The sequence below is a fragment of the Mauremys reevesii genome, linkage group 24 (genome assembly GCF_016161935.1).
Source record: "Mauremys reevesii isolate NIE-2019 linkage group 24, ASM1616193v1, whole genome shotgun sequence".
NCBI lineage: Eukaryota > Metazoa > Chordata > Testudines > Geoemydidae > Mauremys > Mauremys reevesii.
This window is the reverse complement of record NC_052646.1, coordinates 19260672-19287811: the sequence shown is the minus strand read 5'-3', so window position 1 is coordinate 19287811 and position 27140 is coordinate 19260672. Positions and strand designations below refer to the sequence as shown.

The following is a 27140-nucleotide window of genomic DNA, read 5'->3' as shown; positions in this document are numbered from 1 at the left end:
GTAAAAGTCATGGAGAGGCAACGGGCAATAAACAAAATATCATGGAAGCTGTGACCTGTCCCTGACTTTTACTAAAAACATCCCTGACAAAGTGGGGAGGGAGGAGGGTCCAGCACCGTGCCCCACCTCCTGCAGTGGCTGGAACCTGCAGGAGCCCCATTGCCCAGTAGCTGGGAGGGATCCCCCTGCGGGGCTGGAGCCGTAGGGATCCCTCCCACCCACAGCCACTGAGCAGCTCCAGGGTCCCTCTGCCACCGGTGTTGGCAGCTGGGAGCAGCAGGGGGCTCTGGTTGCTCACGGCAGCTGAGCCACTACTGGGGGGAACTTTGCAAGCAGTGGTGGCTCAACAGCTCAGGGGTCACTGCCGTCAGTTGCTGGAGGGTCCCCTGCCACCAGTGGAAGCTGGACTGCTGCAAAGTCCACCGCTTCTGGCAGTGGCAGGTCAGCTGCAAGGCTGCCAATGTCATGAAGGTCACTGAGTTACGGTTTCTGTGATTTCTGCCACCTCTGTGACATAATCTTAGCATTACACATGCAGTACTATTGTGTGTGTGTGTGCGTGTATTTTATGCACACACATACACACCCACACACACAAACATTTAAAAACCCATTAGAACACCATGAGGTCTAGACATTTGAGTGGTTCTTGAACCTCTTGGGTTCTAGGTCTGTCAAAGTTTTTGTAAACCCAAACTAGTCCTATGTCGTCTACGATATCATATATGATGTTGGAAACTAGAATGTCCTAGACCACATAGGATCGGTTTGGATTTTTATACTTTGGCAGACCTAGAACCCAAGCTGTTCAAGAATCAGCCGTATGTCTAGAATACATAGGACTCTATTGGCTTTTGAAACATACAGTGGCTTGGAAAACATGATGCTCTAAATCTAGCCCACATCAGATCAGTTCAAATTCAAAACACTGACAGACCTGAGACCCCAGGTGTTAAGAACTGGCCCAGGATTCCTAGAATCCATGAGAGCCTATTGAATTTTGAATCAGCAAGAGGTGCTATCTGTCATGCTTGGCAGTCTTGTTTCATCTGAGCAGCTGGAATGGAAAAAAGATTGTTGAAATAGAGGAGTTAAGCACATGTCTAACTTACCTCCAGCCTCCAGCCGGGGTTGGTGGCCAACATAGGTCCGGCTTCCTCAGATATCCCAGTGGGTCCAGGTGAGGTTCAGCTCCCTGACAACATCTGCCTGACCTCTGGATAAAATCAGAGATTCCAAGGACTGAAGGAGCATGGTGGTCCCCTAGTCTGACCTGCTGCAGAACGTCACTGAATTAGTCCCTGGTTGAATTAGAGCAAACCTCTTGGAAATATCTCTTCACCACCCTGAATGTTCATGGCAGGTGGTTTCTCTGGAGCCGCTCCTTGCCCTGCCGGCTTGTTTTACTTACCAGTTGCTCTTAAAATAAGCCAGAGCCTCCCCACATGAAATATCCCAGTGAGTGGGTCATGTGGTGTTTGTAAATTATATCAGAGCCACCCCACAAAACATACAGAATCTATATAGTTAAAGGAATGCCCAGGAAGGTTTATTTATTATAATTTTTTATTTCGGTAGCACTGGGAGCCCGAATCCTGACCAAAAAGACAGTCCCTGTCTCAGAGAGCTCACAATCTAAGGGGACTCATGGACAGAGACCTGGGCTGGGACACAGCTGACATGGGTTTGTTCCCGGTTCTGCCACTGGATGGACCAAAGGTTCTACTGGGTGACCTTGGCCTAGTCACTTCCCTAGTCTGTGTCCCAGTTTCCCCATTTGTAAAAACTGGAAGACTGCTACTAACCTCCTTGTAAAGTTCTTTAAGATCTACTTGTAACAAGCACTAGAGAACAGCTATATATCGCTATTATAATGCAGACTCTTCTACATCTAATGGATTTAAAAACATTTGGAAATCTAGAACCATGATGAAACTTTCAGCAAACAATCTGGTACCTGTTGGATTCTATGTGGTTTGAAAACACTCTAGAACCCAGTGATGTCCTAGATCCAGATGGGAATCGAGAACCCATAGACTTGAGTTTGAACACATTGAGAGACTTACAATAAATGAGATTCCAGAGCCACCTAGTGATGCAGAAGCCAAGAGAGTCAACTGGGTTAGAACACATTGAGAGATCAAAAACAAACAAGATTCTGGAGCTTGCTACTAATCTGGTGCCATTGATGACCCACTGAGTTTGAAAAAATTGAGTGACCTAGAATGCATTGAATTCTGGAGAGAGCATGGAATCTAGAATCCAGGGACACTACAGGTTTTATGAACAGTAAGATACCTGAAAACCATTTGGATTTAGAACCATCAGGAATCTAGAACAAATGAGATGGCAAGTTTTCAACTCTCCCTAAGTCTGGGAACCTTCAGGCCATCAACTGTATTGTGTTCTCGACTTCTGACCCATGTCTTCCACTAGACTCGGAGGCACTGCTGCTGAGATCGTCGACAAAAGCTGCTTTGACCAGAGTGACAAGAGATGTCCTGAAGACCTGCCAGAACTTCTCCCCCACAAAGAGGTAGAGGATGGGGGTGAAGCAGGCATTGAAGCAGGTCATGAAGGTGTAAATGACCAAGAGAGCACCCATCACTGACTCTGGCACCTCCTTTTTGGAGAGCTTCAAGCCGTGGTAGAGGTGGTAGGGCAGCCAGCCCAGGAAGAAGGAAACCATCGTGGCCACCATGACTTTGAAAGGCTTTCCAGACCACACCAGCTTCTTCTCCTTCATCTTCAGCCCCACGCGAACATAGCATACCACGATGGTGCAGAAAGGAAGTAGGAAGCCCAGCAGGAACCGGACAATGAAGACAGCCAGGTGGACCCGTCTTCCCAGGTCCTGCGGCTCGGCTCCATTCCAGTCTCTGGAGAGGGCGTAATTGTTGATGCAGATGATTCTGCCCCCATCTACCACCCGGGTCTCCCGGAAAGCCAGATAGGGAGCACTGAGACCAAAGGAGGCCAGCCACATGCCCACGACCAGATTCCCAGCCCGGGGGAGGGTGCGGTTACGCCGGGACCAGATGGGACAGTGAGTGAGGATGTAGCGGTCCAGGCTGATGAGGGTGAGAAGGAAGACAGAGGTGAACATGGCCACAGAGATGCAGGTGTTGAGAAGTTTGCACATGGCCATGCCGAAGACCCAGTGGAAATCCATGAGGAGAGAGACGATGAAGAAGGGGATCAGCAGGGTGAAGAGAAGGTAGCAGGAGACCAGGTGAAGGAACCAAAGTGTGGTCACTGTCCTCCTCATCTTCAGTCCCAGCACCCACAGGTACAGCCCGTTCCCCACCACACCCACCAGGAAGGTGATGAAGAGCAACACTGCAGAGGCCAGGTGAGCGGCACTCTCAGCTGCAGGGGTCTGGCTAGAATTCACCCCAGTGGTTGGTGGGAGGGTTGTGTTGCCTCGGTCCATGGTGCCCTGGGGAGAGACAGAAGAGGGGTTGGAAGGGACAACAGAGGAGAGGAAAAGGGTGAGGGGAAGAGGAGGAATGAAGAAATAACAGAGGGATATACTATTGGACAGGACCTAACTAGGCATCCTCTGGTCCTCCACAATATCCGGGCTGGGTATGCTCAGGAAGTGGGCTATAGGGGTGGAACTCGCTGCTACAAGGTAGAGCTATGGGCAGCAGAGGAGGATATGAGGGACAGGAGACATGGGAGCAGTGGGGAAGGGGACAGTCTGGTAGGTCAAATACAGAGCTCTGCTGAGAATACCACGTCCCAGTGATCTGGACAATGGGCTGGCTCAGAAGGGGTGGGGGAATGGGACACAGGGTGTTTCCCCCTAGCAGACGCTAGGTCCAATCTGTCTGCAGGACAGGGACAGGCCAGCTCAGGGATGTGGGGAATCAAGCTCTTGACTTCCAGTATTCAGGTGCTGGTGATGGTGGAGCTCAGTGCTAGAAGCTGGAAAAAGCTGCCCCAACCCCTGAGCTCATCTGCCTGCCACAGGAATTGCTGCTACACCCTGACTCTTGAGAAAGGGCAGGTCCTTCTCACTCTCATTGTAACACAGGAAGTCTCAATCCACTGACCTACTGTTTCTTAGAGATTTGTAAAATGTGAAAAAGAGAGAAAAAATCACCCATGTCACAGATCTCACTTCCTACTTCGGTGTATTGAGTGCTCCAGCTTAATCCAGTGCTACCCAGTTTCACGCGCTTACCCCACTCATACCCAGTGGCAGGGAGTCTCACAGCCTAACCCTACTAATACCCAGTGGCTGGGAGTCCCACTGGTTTGCCTTGAATATGGCAAATTTCTGTGGCTTCTAGGGGGCCTTAGAAAGGAAATTCCCCTTTAGACCCAATATGGGGCCGTCTGTCCATTGTCTTGACTCACCTGGGCAGGTCAGAACCCAGCACAGAGAGAGATTTGGATGGCGTGTGTTTTCCCAGCAAAGTGTCCGTGAGACTGTACCCAGCACGCAAGAGCCCTCCCCTGTGCATTTAGTTCACTCCCCTTAACTCTGTGTCTTCTACATGCTCCACCCCCACCGGCTCTCTGAGACCCACACGCTGCAAACCATGAACGGAAATGATCATTGGACACTGCCTTAGCAGAGAAACCACCTAAGCAACAACAATTGCTTTAAAACTGGGCCCCACTTCCTCCCTGAGCCTGGAAATAGAATCCAGGAGTCCTGGCTCCCAGCTATCCACTCTAATGCACTAGATGCTTGGCCAGCAGCTCATCTATTGAGTCATGCCCCCGTGAAGAGGAAGGGCCTGTATTTTGCATAAGTTCTTTCCTGACAGGGGCTGCACCCAGAGATAACCCATCCCCGTTAGCTCACAACAAAGGCTGAGTCACAAATGATGCAACTCCCAGCCAAGGAGTGGGGGTCTTATGGGTTAGAGCAGGGGAAGGGGGCACTGGGAGCCAGGGCTCCTGGGTTCTGTCCTCAGCTCTGGGAGGGGGGTGGGGTCTAGGGGTTGGAGCAGGTCAATAGCCGTTAGGGGGCCTGTGTTATCTACATGTTGTGGGTGCATCCCTGCGTGAGACAACTCATGTGACATCCTGCCCCTTCCTGTTCTAGATAAAATCTCAGCCCTGCCCAGAGTGTTCATTACATAGGCCCCATCCTCAGAGCTGGGACCCTGAGATCCCTGACGGGAACCCAGTGCTACTGGGAAAACAGCCCCCAGTGGCATGGTACACTAGACCAAGGTTGAAATCTGAGAGGAGTGGGGGGTCTAGTGGTTAGAGCGGTGTACTAGGAGCCAGGACTCCTGGGTTCTGTCCCCGGTTCTGTGTGGAGAGTGGGGTCTAGTGAGTTGGAGCGGGGAGAGTGGGGTGGGAGTCAGGACTCCGGGGTTCTTTCCATGGCTCAAGGAGGGGATGGGGTCCAGTGAGATAGATCAGGGGCATGGGTGTTGGGAGCCAGGACTCCTGGTTTTCCCTGTATCGGGCTGGGGAACTTGCCGGGTTGTGCAGGGAGGAGAATGAAATGCAGGGATTGGCAGTGCTAGGGCTCCACACTTCTGTCTCTCTCTCCAATCCCTTTAGTGTTCTTCCCACACCCCCATAGGGCCTCATGGCCCCTTCACCTTCCCAGACACCCCAGCCCCTCACTGCCCCTCCGCCTTGCCCACCAGCCCAGCAGCCAATGGGAGCAACCCCCAGCTGGACGGGAAAGGAAGTCAAGTGGCAGCCGTGCGTGGCACCCCCTGCTGGCGGTGGCTGGCGGTGGCTCTGCCTGTGGGTTCTGGGGCTGAGGATGAGGATGATGGTGACCTGCCTCTTGTCCTTCCATCTGGTGCTCACCTACCTACTCACATCCTGCTTTATAACTCTGTTCGCCTATATCTACATCTGCCTGGGTTTCTGCTGTAAGATAGCATTGGAAAGGTTATAATTTACTGAATGTGATTATCTAGTTTGTATGCATGTATCATTTCTGTATCTAAAGTAAGGAATATGGACTATGTAACCATTACAACTAGGTGTGTATTGAGAAGACACCGACCAGATGACAGGCCATCAAATTTGACGAGCCAGAGGAAGGAACCACAAAACTATGAAGATACTAATCTCTCTCCCTTCTGGGAGGTGTCCAGGGAAGTAACTGTGACACCACTAGCCAGGTGGTCTTGTCATCTGATACTAAACATTACCTGGGACTTCCTGTAACTTTCCACTGGAAAGGAAGAGGGATCAAGTTTGGGAAACAAAGGATTCCTGCCTTGTGTAAATCTTATTTAAGGGTGGGGAGGAAGGGAAACAGGACTCCTCCTATCTGCGGCCTGTCTGCCCAAGAAGAAAGACTGCTATAGTCACCTGAAGAGAAGGCAGTGGGGGAGTCCACACTGAGACAGGGATCCAGTCTGAAAAGAAATACCTGGAACTGCGAACCACAGAAACTTTGCAACCAGCCTAAAATAACATTTAGGATAAGCAATTATATGTTGTAACACGTTTCTTATGTATATTGAGCTTAGCTTGCGTACTTTGTTTTATTTGCTCAGTAATCTGCTTTCTTCTGTCTGTTATCTCTTATATTCACTTGAAATTCACCTTTTGTAGCTAATAAACTTATTTCTTGTTTATAATGTAACCCTGTGTGTAAGTTTCATAATAAAAGTGTGGGGGGGGGCGGGGGAGAGGCTGTGCATACCTTGCTCCGCATTGAGGGAGAAGGCGGATTTCGTAATATACGTTTGGGTCTTCGCTCCAAGGGAGGTGGACATCTGAGTGCTGGGGCAAGTCTCCTAGGTTGAGCCTTCCCCGAACTGATCTCAGTGTCTGTTTTGTTCTGCACTTTGGTGTGGCTCCTCCTGTGTGTATCCTGAAGGAAGCTTAATAGCTTGGCTCAGCAAGACAGGTAAAAAGGGTGCCCAGGTTGGCATAACAGGCAGGCTCAGTGGTATCTCAGCACATCTGGTGGCATCCTAATGGGGGCCACTCGTCACACTGTGCATCTCGGGAAGGTCCCAGCTCTGGAAGGAGTGTTCCTCGGAGGTTTATGGCACAAGACTCTTGTGCAAAGGGCCAAGGGCTGGGGATCTGAGTTTCCCAAAGTGGCTGGTCATGCTTGGAGCTTCAAGGTTTTGGGTGCCTCCAACTTGAGTGGTCTGATGTTCAGAAAGTGTCGAGCACCCTCCCTATGGAAAAATCAGGTCTCTTTAAGGGTGTTCATCTGGGAAACATCCCAAAGCCTAGAAGCACAAAAAATTGCCACATTTTTGGAAGACTAAGCCTGAAAATCAATTGGCAATGGAGTGAACAGGCAAGATTCTCAGCTGGTGTAAATCGGTGTATGTCTGTTGACTTCATTTCAGAACTCTTGAGTACCTCTGGCTGGGGTCTGGTGTGATAGAGCAGTGTGGGTTGGGACCCTTTACTCCTGGGTTCTATCCCTAGCTCTGGGAGGGGAGTGGGATCTAGTCGTTAGAGCAGGGGATGCTGGGAATCAGGACTGCTGGGGTCTATCCCTGGCTCTGTCAGGGAAGTGGGGTCCAGTGGTTAGGGTAGATTAAGAACAAAACCAAGGATTCCTGCATTCTCTACATTTTGCCGGTGCATCGAATTGTGAACAGATTCCTGTGAAAGGCTGCATCCTCCTGCTCTAGCTAAAAGGCCCTGGTAATTGCCAGCCAGCTGGGACATCTCACAAATGGCAGGTTGGATGTGCTAAGATGGGGGAGGAAAACATTAGACTCCTCATCTTTAGGTGCAAAGACTAAGAACGGTCCCCATGGTCCACCCCCCGCCAGCACACAGCTCAGCGCCTGTGTTTCTCACTGCAGATTTCCTGCACAAGCTACAGCCTGCAGAGGTGTGAACTGCCCATGAGCCAAAGTACAAACACTTTAGTGGTGGAACAACTTTTGAAATATTTCTGTACCAGTCCCTGCCCTCATTCAGTAGCCGAGTTCAGGGGCTGTCCATGCTCCGCATTTCACGAAGGTCCGGGCCTTTGGTTTTTCCCTGGCTCTGCACCAACAACATCCTCACACTCTGAAAATGAGAAATCAGCTCATATTTTGGGGAGAGGGGCTGAATCCTGGGAGCTCGTTGACCCAACGATCCCAAATTTCCCACACAAACCCCACCCAGCCTGCATTGCAGAGTGCTGCCTTACACACAGGGGTTTCGGTTCAATTTGGATATTATCAGCACCTCACATTCAGGAGGCTGCATCTCATGAACTTCCCAACCTAACGGTCACCCATTTCCCCGGCAGACTCCAGCACAGCCCCGGTGGCAGCGTGCCAGTTTGCAAGCCAGTCTGAGTCTGCAACTGGTTTTGAGAGCAGTTTGAAAATAGGATGCGAGGGAGATTCCCCACACGGGCTATTCTTTTTAGGTGATGAATGTGAGGAACTGTACCAGACTGAAGGTGTCATTAGGAATGTGCCATTGAGATGACCTCTCTGGGCCCCCTCTGGTCCTCCACAATGTCCAAGCTGGGTATTCTCAGCAGGTGGGCAATGGCCAGTGGAACTCACTGCTACAAGATAGAGCTATGGGCACTTGGGAAGGAGAAGAGGAACAGGAGATTGGGAGAAGTCAGGAAGTGGAAAAATCTAGTAAATCAAATACAAATCTATGCAGAGACCACCACATGGCTGTGACCTGGAGGGCCTGTTCACTCAGGGGGTCAGGGAATGGCACATGAGACTTCCCCACTAGGAGGTTCTGGCCCTGATCTGGCTTCAGGGCCTGGGACTAGCTGGTTCAGGGCGGTGGGGATCGGGGGTGTTGACTCCTAGCATGCAGGAGCTGGGGGCCAGGGGAACTCTGCTACAAGTTGGAAAAAACCATCCCTCCCCCACCTCGTCTCTTGTACTCATCTGCCTGTCACAGGAACTGCTGCTACACCCTGACTCGAGAGCATGCAGGGTCCTTCTCACCTCACTGTAACACAGGAAGCCTCCATCCACCAGCCTGCTTCTCTGACCCTCAGCCATGCTGCAGCTCTGCACCAGAGACCTATGGGCTGTTGTCTCTGTCAGGGACTGCACCCCCCCACCCCCCGACCTTGCTAGCATGGTGTCCTCTGTGCTCTGCAGACTGGCCTAATGGTTACAGCGGGGAGACAGGACTCCTGGGTTCCATTCCTGGCTGTGGCAGGATTAGTGAGTCAGAGCTGCAGCGGGTGGGAGGCAGGACTTCTGCACTGTGGGAGGGATGGGGGGGTCCTGCGGCTTAGAGCTTCGTAAATGGGGAACACCTCATCTGATTAACATGAAACAAGGGAGAAAAAAAATTCACCCAGGTCACAGATCTAGCCTACTAACTATCTATTGAGTCCTCATATTAATACCCAGTGGCAGGGAATCCCACAGGCTAATCCCACTAATTCCCAGTGGCAGGGAGTCCCTCTGTTTGGCTTGGTAATAGCAAGTGTCTGTAGCTTCTAGGTAGGATTAGCAAAGAAATTCCCCTTCAGACCCAACGAGGGGTCCCCGCCCATCGTCTCCACTCACCTGCATAGTGCGGGACCCAGCGCAGAGAGAGACTCGGCTGGTGTGTGTTTGCCCAGGAAAACGTCCGTGAGTCTGTACTGCCCTGTGTGTTGAGGTGTCGCCCCTTAACTGTGTCTGCTACACGCTCCACCTCCCCCTGATCTCTGAGATGGAGAAGCTGCAAACCATAAATGGAAATGATCATTTGGACACTATCTTAGCAGGGAAACCACCTAAGAAACTAGGGTGACCAGATGTCCCAATAAAATCAGGACTGTCCCGATATCAAGCAGTTTGTCCCGCATCCCGACCGAAGTACAGTCATGATGCCATTTGTCCCAATATTTTGTTTTGGGAGCCTTCCCCCCCCCCACCTTGTTGCTTAGGCGGCGGTGACCAGCAGGGGGAGTGCCTTTTCAATTGTTACACTCACCCGGCACGTCCGGGTCTTCGGCGGCACTTCAGCGGCGGGTACTTCCTTCTTTCACGGCAAGGTTTATTACCCACCACTGAAATGCTACCGAAGACCATCAGCGGCTGAAGGACCCTCCGCCGAAGTGCCGCCGAAGACTCCAACAGGTCAGTGTAAGAATTGAAAAGGCACTCACCCTGCGGTGGTCCCGATACTTTAGAATTCTTATCTGGTCACCCTATAAGAAACAGCCATTGCTTTAAAATTAGCCCCCACTCCCCTGCCAGAGCCAGGGCTAGAACCCAGATGTCCTGAATCACCCCACCCCTGCTCTAACCACTAAACCTGAGGCCTGGGCAGGGAAGCAAAAACCCTGCAGTCCCAGAGCTGCAGTTGGGGGTCCAGGCATTGGGGCTTCCCAGAGCTGGGACCCATATCCAGCTTCTCATCTGCTGTAATCCCCAGGTTCTTTTCTGCAGAACTGCTGCTTAGCCAGTTGGTCCTCAGCTTGTAGAAGTGCATGGGATTCTTCTGCCTGAAGTGCAGGACTCTGCACTTGTTGAACCTCATCAGAGAACTGGAGAAGAAGAAGCCGTGATTTGAGCGGGGCAGTGTGCAGACAAAGAGACGAGCGGCTGCAAACAGCTTGGTTTCCCCAGGTGGCAGGCGGGAGAGGAAATTGAACAGGTTTCAATTTGATAATGTGACAGAGAAAAATATACAAGTCTTAAGGAATGAGTGGTGGCGCTGTGCAGGTGGGAGAAGTGTTCCCGTCCAAAAGGCAGGAATTTTGCACTGGAAGTCAGCCAGACGGGGAAAGTATATATCAGTCCAACATCTGTCTACAACTGGCAGCGTGATCTTGTGACTGTGGAGACGTGTGGGACTCCTGCATTAAGGACCGTGTGTGGCATGGTGTGAGACTCAGCAATGACAGAGACTAACTGAACCTCTCAAATATCCTGGGGGCCATTTGGCAGGCAGCTGAAACCATGGCAAGACAATCGAAAAGGCCGGGTGAGACAGAAAACCACATGCGTACGTTGCAGAGTAAATCCACCTTTCGTAAGCGCCCAGACCTGCAGTCACGGGCTGGAGGGGGTCCTGCTGCTCATAAAAGCCTGCCATCAAGAGCCGTGAAAACAAGAGAAGCCAGAGGCAAGCAAGGGTTGTTATAAATGCCATAGTAGCCAAATGGAACCATCCAGCGAGTGGGCACGAATGCCCAGGGTGTGGCAAACACAATCCTTTTGCCAGTGTGCAACTCCAGAAAGAAAAAGTCCCAGGGCAGATGATGTTTTTCCTCATTGAAACAGATGAGAAATCGCAAGATCTGTTCCTCAGTGTGGCTAACCAACAGGACCCCCCTGCCACTGGACACGATCAGGGTTAAGCCACAGGACCCCCCCCTCCCACCACTGGAAACGAGTGGCATTTACCCGTGGGTCTCTGTAACATGGTGCCTGCTACACGAGTGCCCCCTTGTGGCCAGAGGTCACTCTGCAGCACCCTTCCTCACTGCTGGAACTCACTGCCACAAGACAGGATGGTAGGTGGAGAGGGGAAAGGAGGATAGTGCAAGTGGGAGGAGCAGAGAAGGGGGAAATAGTCTACAGGGTCAAACACAGAACCAAGCAGAGAACACGACGTGGCTCTGATCTGGATGTTTGGCTGACTCAGGGAGGTGGGGAAAGGGAAAAGGGGTCTTTCCCCTCTAGGAGGCGCTGGATACAATAGGAGGAGAACAGGGAGCTGAGAACCAGGTAGAGGAACCACTGGGTGGTCATTGTGCTCCTCTTCTTCAGCCCCAGCACCTGGAGGTCCAGCCCCCCCATGGCAGGATAATGGAAAAGAAGAAAACTCACAGCTGTTTGTATCTGCAGCTCTGTCCCTGGACTCCCTCTTCAATCCATCACAGCCCCTGGTTCAAACTGGCTCCCAGCCCCTTCTGGGCTCTCTCAAATTGCCCCTGCTCTGGTATGAAGCAGTGCCCCAGGGCTCCCTCCCTGGAGGTGATGTCCCCTCTCTGGCCTTTCTGGCCCTGGCTCTCCTGCTGGGCCTCTAAAAGTTCAGTTCCCCCTTCTCGGGTGACCAAAAGCCCCGGCCAGTTTCCCAGTGGCTAGTGGGATACAGGCCCACTCATGACTCCAGATCCCAGCCTAGGGACCTCATAGATCTCAGCCATCTGCCTTTTCCCTTTAAATAAACTGTATCACTGCTACAATTCCCTGGGTCACTTCCCCAGAGCCGCAGCACATTCTTCACCCACACCTCAGGGTCATGTCCTGGTTGAGTCCCAGCAGCCACCCCAGAGCTCCTTCTTGCTCCTCCGGGTCTCTGCCAGCACTGCTCTGTCCAAGAGCCTGTAGCTCAGCCAGGCCATCCACACTCCTCCAGCTCCAGCAAAGAGCTGCACTCAGTACCTTTTATATGGGCCTGCTGGAGCTGGATTGGCTGCTCCCTGCAGCCTCTCTGATTGGCTGTGTCCCAAACAGCCACTCTAGGCAGCTTGGAGGACCCTCTCCACTGCCCTTTTCTGGGTTTGGATGTGGCAGGGCCATGAGGCCTCCAGCAGGGGCCTCAGGGCCTCATCCATCTCGCCACAGGCCTAATAAATTGGCTCCCAGAAGGGGAGTGTTTTAATTCCCTTTGGACTGAGAGGTGGAGTTCTATACCCTGCCCCCAGTGTGGACAGTCTTAGACTGAGAGACTCCAGGAGTCCATCTCTATAGCTTAATAAAGAGAAAGTTAAGCAGGGACCTGATACCCATCTGTCAGTACTTCCATGCGGCGCAAATATTTGACCGTGGGCTCATCAATCTAGCTGAGGAAGGTCTAACATGACCCAGTAACTTGAGGCTGATGTTAGACAAATTCAGGCAGGAAATAAGGTGCTTATCTTTAACAGTGAGGGGAATTTACCATTGGGGCCATTGACCGAGGTTTGCGGTGGATTCGCCATCACTGGCTATTTATAATCAAGGTTGGGCATTTTTCTGAAAGATCTGCTGTAGGAATTAGTTTGGGGAAGTTCTCTGGCCTCTGTTATACAGCAGTCAGTCTTCTTATATGGTCACAATGGTCAATTCTGACCTTAGAATCTCTGAATATAAGAAGCCACCGAAATCTGATATCCTTAGGGTTAACCTGTGGAGCTCCCTGCCACTGGATATGAGTGGAGTTAACCTGTAGGACTCCCTGCCACCAAACACAAGCGGCATCGACTTAGGAGACTCCATGGCACTGAATACGAGTCTATCAGATAAGCCATTCCTAATTTATGGTGCTTTAACCCACCAGACCCTACTCACCTCCCAGAGCTGGGGATAGAACTCAGGAGTCCTGAAATAAGCTCAACTGACCTATGCTGGTTTACATGAGATCACAATCTGACCCATTTTCTCCATGCCCCAAAGTAACTAGTGATTTTTGGTTATTCCATTTGGGAAGGGGTGATTACTCCACCATGAAATCGGTTTTAACACCAGGTGCTTCCGGTGAACAAGATTCTAGAAGAGACTGGTTTGTAAGTTTGAGAGTGGTCAAACCCAGGAGGTTCTAGAATGCTAGGATTCTAGAACCTGTGAAATACCACTGGGTATAAAAACCATACCCCAAGTGCAAGATTCTGGAACTACCCAGGAATCTAGAGCCCAAGGGACCCTACCAGGCTTTAAGAAACTTGGAATCCATGAGGATCTACCAACAGCAATCGATTTAGAATGCATGGACTTTTATTCAGTTGAAAAGCATTTTGACATCTAAAACCACACACAGTTCCAGAGTCAGCCTAGTATAAAATTCATGGGATCATATGGAGTTTTACATTATTTATACCCATGACAGCTATAGAGTTCTAGAACCAAACAGGAATCTAGAACCCTCTGGACCCTAGGGGGTTATAATTAAGGCTACGTTTTAGTCATGGGTATTTTTAGTAAAAGTCATGGACAGGTCACAGACAGTAAACAAATATTCATGGCCTATGACCTATCCATGACTTTTACTATATACCCCTAACTAAAGCTTGGGCAGGGGGCCACAGGTGCTCTTGCAGGGGTGTTCTGGTGGTGCTGCAGGTGCTGGGTGAGGTGGCCTGCATCCTGCTGGTGCCGGCGGTGGGGCGGGCTGCAGCACGTGGCCCGAGACCCCTGATTGTGCTGGGGGTGCTGCAGCACCTAGGTGGAGGAGGGTTAGGGGCTCTGCACGCTGCTCCCACCACAATCATGGCTCCGCAGCTCCCATTGGCCAGGATCCACAGCCAGTGGGAGTTCCAGGGGTGGAGTCTGCAGGTGCAGGCAGTGCGCAGAGCCCCCTGGCCTCTCCTCTGACTAGGAGCAGCAGGGCCACGCCAGTGGGAGCCAGGAAGGCCCCATCCCAAAGGAAGTACCTCCCCTCCCACACACCCTACTTCTTCCCCTAGTCCTGAGCCCCATCCCACACATCCAAACTGCTACTGCTGGCCCTGGGGATGCCCGGCTCAGGCAGCCCCAGAGCCAGCACCAGCGGCTGCAGAAGTCATGGAGGTCACAGAGAGTCACAGAATCCATGACCTCTGTGACAGACTTGGAGCCTTAATTATAACATGCCAAGAGACATAGAACACATGAGAATCTAGAGCCAGCTGTGAATCTAGACCCAAAGAAACTCTATTCAGTAAGGACACATTGAGATACCTAGAACCAATCCGTTTTAAAGTAACAGGTATCTAGATTTTGCAGGAGTTCAAGTTTTAACTCTACTTCCATGCAGTTAGTTTCTCGCCTGTTCTCCCTCTAGAATCTGGTCCAGACACATCACTACTTAGATCCTCATGAAAAGCCGCTTTGACCTGAACGAAGAGGGACGTCCTGAGCACCTGATGGAACGCCTGCCCCACAAAGAGGTAGAGGACTGGAGTGAAGCAGCCGTTGAAGCAGAACGTGATGATGCTCATGAGCAGGAAGGCATCAGTCAATGACTGTGGCACATCTCTGATGAGTGTCAAGCTCTGGTAGAGGTGGTAGGGCAGCCAGCCAAAGAAGAATGACACCACCGCAGCCACCATGACTTTGAAGGGCTTGCTGCTCCGTGCCAGCCCTTTCTCCTTCATCTCCAGCCCCATCCGGCTGTAGCACACCGCGATGATGCAGAAGGGCAGCAAGAAGCCCAGCAGGAACCGGATCACGAACAGCACAACGTACGCGTGTATCCTCCAGGCCTGCACCTCAGCTCTGCCCTGGTCTCTGGAGAGGATGTAATAACTGGTGCAAATGACCCTGTCTCCCTCCACCTCCCAGGTCTCCTGGAAAAACAGGTAGGGAGCACTAAGGGTGAAGGAGGCCAGCCACACACCCATGACCAGCTTCCTGACCCAGGACATGGTGCGGTGACGCCGGGACCAGACGGGACAGCAGGTCAGAGTGTAGCGGTCCAGGCTGATGAGGGCAAGGAGGAAGACAGAGGAGAACATGCCCAGGTAGGTGCAGGAACTGAGGATCTTGCACATGGCTGTTCCGAAGACCCAGTGGAAACCAAGGAGAATGTGGACAGTGAAGAAAGGGAGCATCAGGGTAAAGAGGAGAGAACAGGAGACCAGGTGGAGGAACCAGAGGGTGGTCACCGTCCTCCTCATCTTCAGCCCCAGCACCCACAGGAAAAGCCCATTCCCCACCACACCCACTAGGAAGATGGCAAAGAGCAACACAGCAATGGCCAGGTTAGCGCTCTTCATGGATGCTGGAGGCTGGCTGGAGTTTGTCCAGTTTATGGGCAAGAGCGTCGTGTTGCCTTGGTCCATGGTGCCCTGGGGAAGAGACAGAAGAGGGGTTGAAGGTACAACGGAGAAGAGGAAAAGGGAGAGTGGAAGAGGAGGAAGGAAAAATAACAGAAGGGACCTCTCTGGTCTTCCACAATATCCAGGATGGGTATTATCAGCAAAGGGCCATGACAAGAGGAACTCACTGCTACAAGATACAGCTATGGGCAGCAGGGGACGGAAAGCGGGAGAGTAGACGTGTGGCAAGTGGGGAAGGGGACAGTTGTCTAATAGAGCAAATTATAGCTATGCAGAGAACATCACATTGGCTGTGACCTGGAGGGACGGCTGAGTCAACGGGGCAGGGAATGGGACACGGGGCCTTTCCCCACTAGGAGGCACCGACTCTGATCTGGCTTCAGTGCCTAGGACTGGCTGGCTAAGGGAGGTGGGGAATCGGTGCTGTTGGCTCCTAGCACGCTGGAGCTGATGCCTGTGGAACTCACTGCTACAAGGTAGAAAAAGCCACCCCACCCCCACCCACCTTGTGCTCATCTACAGGAATTGCTGCTCATGCGAGTGTGCAGGGTTCTTCTCACCTCATTGTAACACAGGAAGCCACAATCCACTGAGCTGCTTCTCTACCCCACAGCCTTGCTGCAGCTCTGCACGAGGTACCTCTGGGCTATTGCCTCTGTCACAGAACGCACCCCTCCCAGACTTGTAAACTGGTGACCTCTATACGCTGCAGAATGGCCTAATGGTTAGAGAAGGGGGTGGGGGAGCCAGGACCCCTGGGTTTTATCCCCAGTTCTGGGACTGGGGAGGGGCTGAGCAGGGGTGGGAGGTCAGAACTCCTGCGCTGTGGGAGGGATGTGGGGTCCTGTGGCTTAGAGATTCATAAATGGGGAACACCTCATCTGATGAACATGAAACAAGGGAGAAAAATTCACCCAGGTCACAGATCCAACCAATTAACTCTGTCTATTGAGTCCTTGTGTTAACCCCACTAATACCCAGTGGCAGGGAGTCTCACTGGTTTGCCTTGCTAATAGCAAGTGTCTGTGGCTTCTAGGTACGATTAGCAAAGAAATTCCCCTTCAGACCCAACGAGGGGTCCCTGCCCATCGTCTCCACTCACCTGCGTAGTGCGGGACCCAGGGCAGAGAGAGACTCGGCTGGTGTGTGTTTGCCCAGGAAAACGTCCGTGAGTCTGTACTGCCCTGTGTGTTGAGGTCACTTCCCTTAACTCTGTGTCTTCTACATGCTCCTCCTCCACTTGGTCTGTGAGCTGGAGAAGCTGCAAACCATAAATGGAAATGATCATTCGGACGCTGTCTTAGCAAAGAAACCATGTAAGACACAGCCATTGCTTTAAAACTAGCCTCCTCGCCCCCGCCAGAGCCCGGGATAGAGCCCAGGAACGCTGGTTCCCAGCCCCCCAGCTTCTCTAAACCACTAGACCCCACTCCCCTCCCACATCTGGGGCTAGAACCCAGCTGTCCCGAGTCACCTCTCCCCTGCTCTGACCACTAACCCTGAGGCTTTGGCAGGGGGCAAGAGTCCTCCAGTCCAAAGCTTGCAGCGAGGGTCTGGACGTTGGTGCTTTCACCACCCCATCCAGTGCTTCTGCTGGGTCTCTGGGATTTCCGCTGGGGTGGGACATCCATTTGTCAAGGGGTCCCCAATTGGCCTGAGCCCTGCGGCACAGGTCCCCTTGGTTCATTGGATAATGCACGACTGCCCAGATGGGCTCCTTAGACTGGCTGGGTATGCGGGGACAGGGATGAACTGAAATGTGGAGTCCAGCAGTACCCACTGGGCTAATATCAACGCCACCCGCTGCCCATTGGAGGGGGGGTCATGTGTCCAAAGGGACTAGAGCTTCAACGGGGCTCCCAAAGACGCACATGCCCCAGAGGTGCGGCCACGGTGCCTGGCATGAGTGTGGCTGGGCTGTTGCACCGGAGTTGGATGTGAGTGTGCGGAGAGAGGAAAGGGCTGTTGGATTCAGGGGGCCGCTTGCAACCAGGTGCTGCAGACCCTGAGCTCAGAACAGTTAGAAATACCATGCAGCCCTGCGTTAGAAAATTGCCGGTGATGGAGAAACCGGGTTGGTCTTTTTAAGTCATTATCTGCTGGCTCCCAACCTTGGCCAAGGTTTTGTAAATTAGCTGGAGCTTGCAAGTGAGATCTTCACAGTTACTGGACCTGGGACCAGAGGTTAACCCCTGGGAACCCCGCACCACTGCACACAATCAGGGTTAACCCACTGGACCCCCCCACACACACACCATCACTGGACACAAGTGGCATTTACCCATGGGTCTCTAACACGGTGCCTGCTACACGAGTGCTCCCTTGTGGCCAGAGGTCACTCTGCAGCACTCTGCCTCACTGCTGGAACTCACTGCCACAAGACAGGATGGCAGGTGGAGAGGGGAAAGGAGGGCAGTGCGAGTGGGAGGAGCGGAGAAGGGGAAAAATAGTCTACAGGGTCAAACACAAAACCAAGCAGAGAACACGATGTGGCTCTGATCTGGATGTTTGGCTGACTCAGGGGAGTGGGGAAAGGGACATGGGGCTGTCGGAGAAAAACCAGAGTTCTCACTCTCAGGATGGGTGCAGCAAGTCAGATACACTTTATTTTCTCTAGCAATAGCATCGGGGGAGAGAGCAAAACAGGTCTCCCCCAGGTAAACGATTACAGCAAGCATTTACACCTTTGTTACATACAATAATGAGCAACAGTTGCGTTTTGTTTATACATAGGTCATCCTGATATCTTCTTGTGCTCACTTCTATTTAGACTCTAGTCTACATTCCATATCTAACACAAGGTCGCAACAACTTTTCGCACAGTTCTTTTCCACTCACCTCACACAATCCTCGCTTCTACAACTCTCGCGTTATTAGGGTTACAGCTAGCCTAACTCTTGCTCACATAAGGAGACTGGGTGGATTTGAAATCCCCTTCAAATTCCTGTCAGTTTTCTCTACTTCCACAGGGAACCTTCCTCTCTAGGGGGCACTGGATCCAGCAGAACCGCAGCAAACACCGGTATACAATAGGAGGAGAACAGGGAGCTGAGAACCAGGTAGAGGAACCACCGGCCAGTCATTGTGCTCCACATCTTCAGCCCCAGCACCTGCAGGTCCAGCCCCCCATGGCAGGATGATGGCAAAGAAGAAAACTTGCAGCTGTGAACTGATTTCCCCTCCCACCCACATGGGGGTGGCCAGAGATGGCTCCTGCACTGGCACGGTGGTCGATAGCAGTGTCAGAGCAGGGGAGATCCTTGGCATAGGAGGGAGGGACCGAAAGAGGTTGGAGAATCATAGAATCATAGAATTCAAGATCAGAAGGGACCATTATGATCATCTAGTCTGACCTCCTGCAAGATGCAGGCCACATAAGCCGATCCACCCACTCCTTTAGCAAGCGACCCCTGCTCCATGCTTCGGAGGAAGGCGAAAAACCTCCAGGGCCACTGCCAATCTTCCCTGGAGGAAAATTCCTTCCCGACCCCAAATATGGCGGTCAGCTGAACCCCGAGCATGCGGGCAAGACTCTCCAGCCATACCCTCTGGAAAAAGGTTATATCATATCATTGACCCATTGTACTATTTACCAGTGTGGCACTTAATTGACCTATTGATTAAGCCCGTTATCCTATCATACCATCTCCTCCATAAACTTATCTAGCTTAATCTTAAAATCATGGAGGTCCTTCGCCCCCACTGTTTCAAGAAAGGGGGGCAGACAGAGATATAGGGACTCTCGTGCCTCAGCAGTGGAAGAACTGTATCTCCTTCACCATCCAGCCAAAGAGAGTCCACCTTATAAACAGACTAGAACCCAGGAGATCAGGCTACCACCCCCTCCCCCCTGCTCTAACCACTAGACCCCACTTCCCTCCCAGAGCCAGGTAAAGAACCCAGGACTCCTGACTTCAGAACCCCTGGGGTTGCCAACTAGATCCCACCCCTCACAGTTCACCCTTGTTGTCTCATACCATCTGTTTTCCCAGGAGTGTTGGGTTCCCATCAGGGGTCTCTGGGTCCCAGCTCCATGGCCAGGGTCTATGTAACAGACACACTGAGGAGAGCTTCGAGTTACTGAGGGTTTTAAGCTAGAAAAGGAAGTGGCAGCGTTTCCATGAATTCCTTCACCAAGGGACTTACCAAGAACGTCAGTGAAACAGGAACCCTCACTTCTCTTTTCTTGACACCCAGCCACCCCGCCGCTCAAACCTCCCAGAGCTGGGGATACAACCCAGGAGTCCTGACCCACAGACTCCACTCTAAGAGCACTTAGGGTAGGGACATTCCTGGACAGCTGGACTAGCATCCATGTGGACTGTGAGGCCCAGCATAGGTTAATAAGGACATCCCGGATTTTTCAGGTACATACCCAATGCAGCTCTCTGCACTTGCATGAGGTGTTCTCCAAGCCTCACTTTAGCAGCACAGTGTCCCGCTGCCGGAGTCATTCATTGCTTCCTAGAGGACTGATGCGTCAGACCTTCTTATAAGGTGGCACTGGCCTATCTTCAGCACCTCCTCATGACAGAGCCTTGTGGTGAGTCCTCAGCAACTGAGTCCTCCAGACAAGTCACACACAGACTGTATGTGAAATACAAACCAAATTGTGTCCAGGGTACAAGTCCAACAGGGGCCTGTCTCAGTGCCCTCTGGCATGTCAATCTGCAGCTCGGTCCTTGGACTCCTGCCTCAATCCATCACAGCCCCTGGTTCAAATTGGCTCTCAGCCCCTTCTGGGCTCTCTCAAATTGTCCCTGCTCTGGTATGGAGCAGTGCCCCAGGGCTCCCTCCCAGGAGGTGATGTCTTCACCCTCTCTGGGCCTTTCTGGCCCTGGCTCTCCTGCTGCACCACTAAAAGAGTTCAGTTCCCCCTTCTGGGGTGCAACAAAAGTCCAGGCCAATTTCCCAGTGGCTAGTGAGATCCAGGCCTACTCACTACGCTGGATCATCGCCTAGGTACCCTATAGATATCAGCCATCTGCCTTTTCCCTTTAAATAAACTGTGTCACTGCTACAATTCCCTGGGCCACTTCCCCAGAGCCCCAGCACATTCTTCACCCACACCTCAGGGTCATGTCCTGGTTGAGTCCCAGCAACCACCCTGGAGCTCCTTCTTGCTCCCCTGGGTTTCTGCCAGCACTGCTCTGTCCAAGAGCCTGTAGCTCAGCCAGGCCATCCACACTCCTCCAGCTCCAGCAAAGAGCTGCACTCAGTACCTTTTATATGGGCCTGTTGGACCTGGATTGGCTGCTCCCTGCAGCCTCTCTGATTGGCTCTGTCCCAAACAGCCACTCTAGGCAGCTTGGAGGACCCTGTCCACTGCCCTTTTCTGGGTCAGGATGTGGCAGGGCCACGAGGCCTCCAGCAGGGGGCCTCAGAGCCTCGTCCACCCCTCCACAGGCCTAATAAATTGGCTCCCAGAAGGGGAGTGTTTTAATTCCCTTTGGACTGAGATGTGGAGTTCTATACCCTGCCCGCAGTGTGGACAGTCTTAGACTGAGAGACTCCGGGAGTCCATCTCAGTAGCTTAACAAAGAGAAAGTTAAGCAGGGACCCGATACCCATCTGTCAGTGCTCCATGTGGAGCAAATATTTGACCATGGGCTCATCAATCTAACTGAGGAAGGTCTAACATGACCCAGTAACTTGAGGCTGATGTTAGGCAAATTCAGGCAGGAAATAAGGTGCTTATCTTTAACAGTGAGGGGAATTTACCATTGGGGCCATTGACTGAGGTTTGCGGTGGATTCGCCATCACTGGCTATTTATAATCAAGGTTGGGCATTTTTCTGAAAGATCTGCTGTAGGAATTAGTTTGGGGAAGTTCTCTGGCCTGTGTTATATGGAAGTCAGTTTTCCTATATGGTCACAATGGTCCCTTCTTACCTCTGAATCTCTGAATATGAGAAGCCACAGAAATTTGAGATAATTATGGTTAACCTGTGGGACTCCCTGCCACTGCATATGAGTAGGGTTAACCGGTGGGACTCCCTGCCAGCAAACACAAGTGTAATCAACCCAAGGTTCTCCCTGCTACTGAAAAAGAATGGTGTCAATCCAGAGGATGCTCTAACAGGGTGCCTGCCTCCTGAGCACCTCCTTGAGGTCAGATGTTGTGCTACAGTACCTGGCCTTAGTTCCCCTTGTATTAATATCAAAAGGGGAAAAAAACCACATTCCTCTTCTGGGGTCCACTTTATTTCTTCCAGACACACATTGGCCTTCTGGGCCCTGAGCCTCGTTCAATGTTTCTATCTCCATAGGTGGGGAATCCCCAGCGCTCCCTCCTGGAGATGGATCACAATTCAAGGTCTCTCTCTCCCCTCAGGTGGACTAAAGCCCATTTCCCCATAAGGGACAGCCACCCTGTTATAGACCATACTCGGTGCTATTGGGATTAACTTGTGGGACTCCTTGCCACTGGGTATTATTAGGCTTAACCCATGGGACTCCATGCCACTGGGGATTAGTGGGATTAGCCCATGGGACTCTCTGACACTGGGGATTAGTGCAGTAATCCAAGTGTGACCGTTTTTGGGGTACCAAGGACTGTGAGTCATCTTACCCTCCGTCCCCTGCAAGCGTGCCCACACCTGTTGGTATGGTTCAACTCAACATCACGGTGCTGAGATGTGTTTATAGTGAAAACACATACATACGTTTGTAATCCAAGGGGCGTAATGGAAGAGCCGGTAATGGGAACAAAAGGGTCATAGAGAAAGCAAAATCACAACTCTCTTCCTAGAGATTTCACCTACAAGGCTGCGATCCCACCTAAGAAAGTTTCTCTTACCCGTAACGTTCGCAGCCTTTCAGCCAACCCCAGTTGAGATCCCTGGTTGATGTCCTGATGCAGAATAAAATGGTGTCTCCTTGCCTTCTGCCTTTATCCCCTCCGTCTTTACATACGGCCGGTATTTTTTTTTATGGGTTCTCCTTTCCATGTAGATGGCCCTCCCGTTGTGTTGGCTCGTGATGCCTAGTCTACATGGCCAGCTGAAAGCCCAGTGAATAAATCTCTTTTGTGTGGCAGGAAGCCCATCTCTCTACCTCTGCTGCACTACAGAAGAACCATACGTAACTCCTGCCACTAATACCCAGTGCCAGGGAGTCCCACTGGTTTGCCTTAGTAATAGCAAATGTCCGTGGTATCTTGGTAGGATTAGCAAAGAAATTCCCCTTCAGACACAATGAGGGGTCCCTGCCCATCATCTCGACTCACCTGGGCAGTGCAGGACCCAGTGCAGAGAGAAACTTGGATGGTTTGTGTTTGTCCAGCAAAGCGTCCGTGAATCTGTGCTGTCCTGTGTGTTGAGTTGACTCCCCTTAACTCTGCGTCTTCTACACGCGCTGCCTCCACCTGCTCTGTGAGCTGGAGAAGCTGCAAACCATAAATGGAAATGATCATTCGGACGCTGTCTTAGCAAAGAGACCACCTAAGACACAGCCATTGCTTTAAATCTACCCCCACTCCCCTGCCAGAGCTGGGGATAGAATCCAGACTCCTGGCTCCCAAACCTCCAGCTTTTCTAATCCACTAGGCCCCACTCCCCTCCCACATCTGGGGCTAGAACCCAGCTGTCCTGAGTCACCCCTCCCCTGCTCTAACCACTAACCCTGAGGCCTCGGCAGGAAGCAAGAGCCCTCCAGTCCCAGGGCTGCAGTGAGTGTCCGGGCGTTGGGGCTCCTCCACCCACCTGGTGCTTCTGCCTGGGAGTGGTGTCGGGGCGTGGGGGTTTCCCCAGCCTAGCCCACCCAGTGCTTCTGTCAAGGCTCCAGGATTTCTGCTGAGGTGGGGGTGTCCATTTTACGGGGCCCCCAAATTGGTCAGAGTCCCTGGGCACAGACTCCATCAGTCCACTGGATAATCCACTACTGCCCAGCCGGACTCCTTACGCCGGTCGGGCGTGTAGGGCAAGGGAGCACAGAACTGTGGGGTCCAGCCGTACCCCCTGGACAAATATCAACACCACCCACTGCCCATTGGAGGGAGTCGTGTCCAAAGGGACTAGAGCTTCGACGGGGCTCTCAAAGAGGCACGTGCCACGGTGGCTGGCATGAGTGTGGCTGGGCTTATGCCCTGAGGTTGGACGTGAGTGTGCCAAGAGGAAAGGGCTGTTGGATTTAAGGGGCCGCTTGCAACCAGGTGCTGCAGACACTGAGCTTAGAACTGCCCAAGAACTGGGAGCCCGAGTCCTCCCAGAGCAGATCTGCTAAGGGCGCCCAGGCAGCCGGGTCTGCAGAGAAACTTTTTCCTGTCAGAACCAATCAGTCAAAGTTCTCTGAAATCCACGTGCCCGCTCGGCTTGGCTTTAAACCGGCCGTCTCTGAGCAAGGCCGGGGGCAGAGTGAGTGGGGCAGGTTCAGAGGCTTGTGATCCAGGGCCCTCAGTTAAAGCCGCATGAAAAGGAGCCGCTCTTAATTTTTTCACACCGCTCTGAAAACCTGTTGCAGACTCACATCGACTTGGAAAGTGGCACCAAGCCGCAGGGGCTCTGCTGGAGTCTGCGAGAGCAAAGGGCGGTCGTTTGATTGGGGATGTTGGGAGATGCAGCCCCCTGAAGATGAGCAGCTGTTAATATTCACACCTTGCACTGACGCCCCCGTGCAGGGGGCAACTGCCTTGAGAACCAGCACTGAGGAATGGAGGCGGAGGTTGGGTTTGTGAAGCAAATTTGGGGTCATTTGGTCCAGGGATTCCCACAGTACTGGCCCCTCCCCACACGTGCTGTTGAACATTTTCAGATGGTTATAATGTTCGTGGTGCAGAGTGAGGGGAAAAAGGAAAGAGGTCTGTAAACGTGCGTGCCGGGGCTCGACCCTTCCGAGGGCAGAGGGGAGCCACACCGACTCACTACGCGCCGTCTGCTCCGGGCCGGTCCCCAGTGTTCCTGGGGACAAAATCGCCAAGCGCGGGCCCTCTGTCTCAGGGCTGCACAACAGTACAAATTAAAGGTGGGGGGGGGCCAGCCCTAGGTTCAGGCGGGGCACCAGACCCAGAGTCACAGTGCTCAGACCCCTTTTGTGGCCCAGGGTTGAGCTGACAGTCAGTGACCCCAAAGTTCAGGGAGCTCAGGCCCTCTGGTGCAGGGGCTGAGCGACAGTACAAAGTTCGGGGAGCTCAGGCCCTCTGGTTCAGGGGCTGAGCAACAATACAAAGTTCAGGGCTCGGACCCTTAGGCAGGGGCTGAGCAAACAAATGGTTCAGTGACTTGGCCCAGGCCCTGGATCAGGGCGGGGCAACAAACAGTCAGGGCTCAGGCCCTGGGGCAGGGGCTGAGCAGACAAACAGTTTAGTACCTAGGCCCAGGTCCTTACGCCTGAGCGTGGGGTGAGGGGGAGCCGCCACCCGCGAGTGGGGTGGCAGGGGGGACACAGACCCACCCACTCCACTGCGTCCCAGCCCGGGGCCCTAGCAGCGGCTGTCACCGCTGACGGTCAGTGGGGATCCTGACCACAACACACTGACATCGGTACCTCTGCATCCGCAGCCTGACTGGGGTCGGCTTCCCCCGGGCTACCTCCAGTTCCCCCCTCAGGGCCTACCTGGTCCGTGGCATCGGTCCCAGGCCAGTCCACCAGCATGGGCTCCTCGCGGCCAGGGCTTGGTGGCAGGTCCGGCAGCTCCTCGGGGAAGTCCGGCCAGGCGTGCTCGGGCGGCTCCTCCTGGTAGCAGCAGGGGCGGGGAGCGTCCAGCGGCTCCTCTGGGTAGAAGGCACGGGGAAGCTCCGGCCAATCTGGGTGGCTGCCCCGGGTCCTGGAGGTTTCCCAGTCTCGAGCTCCTGGCGGCACTTCTGCTCCCTGGGGTGGCCGGGGCCTGACTGAGCTCTGGAGGCAGGTTTTTATACTTCCTGTCCCGCCCCTTGACTTCTGGGGGGCGGGAACAGGCGGCGGTGGCTCCGCCCACTTAGGTGTCTGTATGGGCGCTCCCTCTGCTGGGCAGGAGGGGAGCCACACCAACTCACTACAAGGTCGAACTGTGGGAAACGTTGAGCCTGGTTGGACCCTCAGTTCAGCTACGCCACGGGACAGAGGACAGGTGTGGCTGTACTGCAAAAGTGAGTCAGCAAAAAAGTGAGTCACCAGAAATTGAGGGTGAGTAACACCCAGGCTGAGCTGACACGTGGGGGCTTAGAGACACAGCCACTGCTCTTTTGATCTAAACATGGAGATGTTTGAGTTCTTGTCCCTATTATTAACGTTGACCTGGTGTCTTCAGTTGCAACACGGCTGAAATGGGACCACAGAAGGCATGTGAGTCCTGTGCCAATAACCACACTGTCAGGTCTCTAGTTGCTCTGAACAACTGGGAGTAGTGGAGGTTTGAGTCCTGGAGTGACTTGGAACCCAGGAGTTTCTAGAACTAGCCACACATCTAGAATTCACAGGACATTATTGTTTTTTCAAACACATAGATGTTTGGATCCCTTGAAGTGCTAGACCATGTCAGATCTGATTGGGTTTCAAGACATTGTCACACCAAGAACTTAAAAGGTTCTAGAACTAGCCAGCTATCTAGAACAAGGCGTAAGGCTACAATGTTGTCATAGATATTTTTAGAAAAAGTCATGGACAGGCCACAGGCAATAAACAAAATATCATGGAAGCTGTGACCTGTCATTGACTTTTGATAAAAACATCACTGACATAATGTCGAGGCAAGAGGGTCCAGCACCGTGCCCCCACCCCTCACAGTGGCTAAGAGCTGCAGGAACCCCATTTCCCAGGGGTTGGGAGGGATCCCCCTGCCACCCTGCAGGGCTGGAGCTGTGGGGTTCCCCCACGCCCACAGCCAATGAGCAGCTCTGGGGTTCCTCTGATGCAAGTGGTGGCTGCTGGGAGCTGCGGGGGGTCCTGGTTGCCCGCAGGAGATGAGCCATTGCAGGGTGGAACTTTGCCAGGGGTGGCGGCTGGGGAGCTCAGGGGTCACTGCTGCTTGCAGCAGCTGGATGTGCTGCTGCTGGCAATGGCAGGTCAACTGCGAGGCCCACAATGTCATGGAGGTTGCTGAGTTATGGTTTCCGTGACTTCTGCTACCTCTGTGACATAACCTTAGCGTTACTCATAAGATACTATGGTGTGTGTGTATGTGTCTATTTTATACACAGACAGAGACACACACACATACACACATTTAAAATCCTAGTAGTACATAATGAGGTCTAGAGATCTGAGTGGTTCTTAAATCTCATGGGTTTTTTTAAAACTCAAACTGGTCCTATGAGGTCTAGGACATCATATATGAGGTTGGAAAATGGGATGTTCTAGGCCACATAGGAGTTGTTTGGATTTTAAAGCTTTAGTAGACCTAGAACCCAAGCGGTTCAAGAACCAGCCACATATCTATCATGAATAGGACCCTATTCGCTTTTGAAACATACAGTCGCGTGGAAAACATGATGCTCTAAATCTGGCACACATCAGTTCACATTCAAAACACGGACAGACCTGAGATCCAAGATGTTAAGAACTGGCCAGGATTCCTAGAATCCATGAGATCCTATTGAATTTT

General features: G+C 52.5%; 2 protein-coding genes across 5 annotated transcripts in view; both read right to left on the bottom strand.

The window, feature by feature from the left end:
• Positions 1 to 1594: 1594 nt before the first annotated feature.
• Positions 1595 to 15616, bottom strand: LOC120390646 (probable G-protein coupled receptor 33). 3 transcript variants are annotated; one of them, XM_039513405.1, is made up of 3 exons: positions 15509 to 15616; positions 9456 to 9612; positions 1595 to 3439 (listed from the first exon to the last, which is right to left on the bottom strand). In XM_039513405.1, exons 2-3 carry the CDS (start codon positions 9459 to 9461, stop codon positions 2384 to 2386), a joined length of 1062 nt encoding a protein of 353 aa, XP_039369339.1. In that variant the 5' UTR covers positions 9462 to 9612; positions 15509 to 15616; the 3' UTR covers positions 1595 to 2383. The 3 variants fall into 3 exon arrangements, with proteins under 3 accessions (XP_039369339.1, XP_039369340.1, XP_039369338.1); XM_039513406.1 differs by lacking the exon at positions 15509 to 15616 and adding an exon at positions 13158 to 13198; XM_039513404.1 differs by lacking the exon at positions 15509 to 15616 and adding an exon at positions 12118 to 12238.
• Positions 13613 to 27140, bottom strand: part of LOC120390647 (probable G-protein coupled receptor 33) — a 16495-nt gene continuing 2967 nt past the window's right edge. Inside the window, exons 2-4 of one of the 2 annotated variants that reach the window (XM_039513408.1) lie at positions 22851 to 23009; positions 16725 to 16883; positions 13613 to 15631 (exon numbers count right to left, since the gene is read on the bottom strand). In XM_039513408.1, coding sequence (XP_039369342.1) covers positions 14585 to 15625 — 1041 coding nt within the window. In that variant the 5' untranslated portion in view covers positions 15626 to 15631; positions 16725 to 16883; positions 22851 to 23009 and the 3' untranslated portion in view covers positions 13613 to 14584. Of the gene's footprint in view, positions 15632 to 16724; positions 16884 to 20692; positions 20814 to 22850; positions 23010 to 27140 lie in introns of those variants that run through there. The other variant, XM_039513407.1, reaches the window with a different exon arrangement.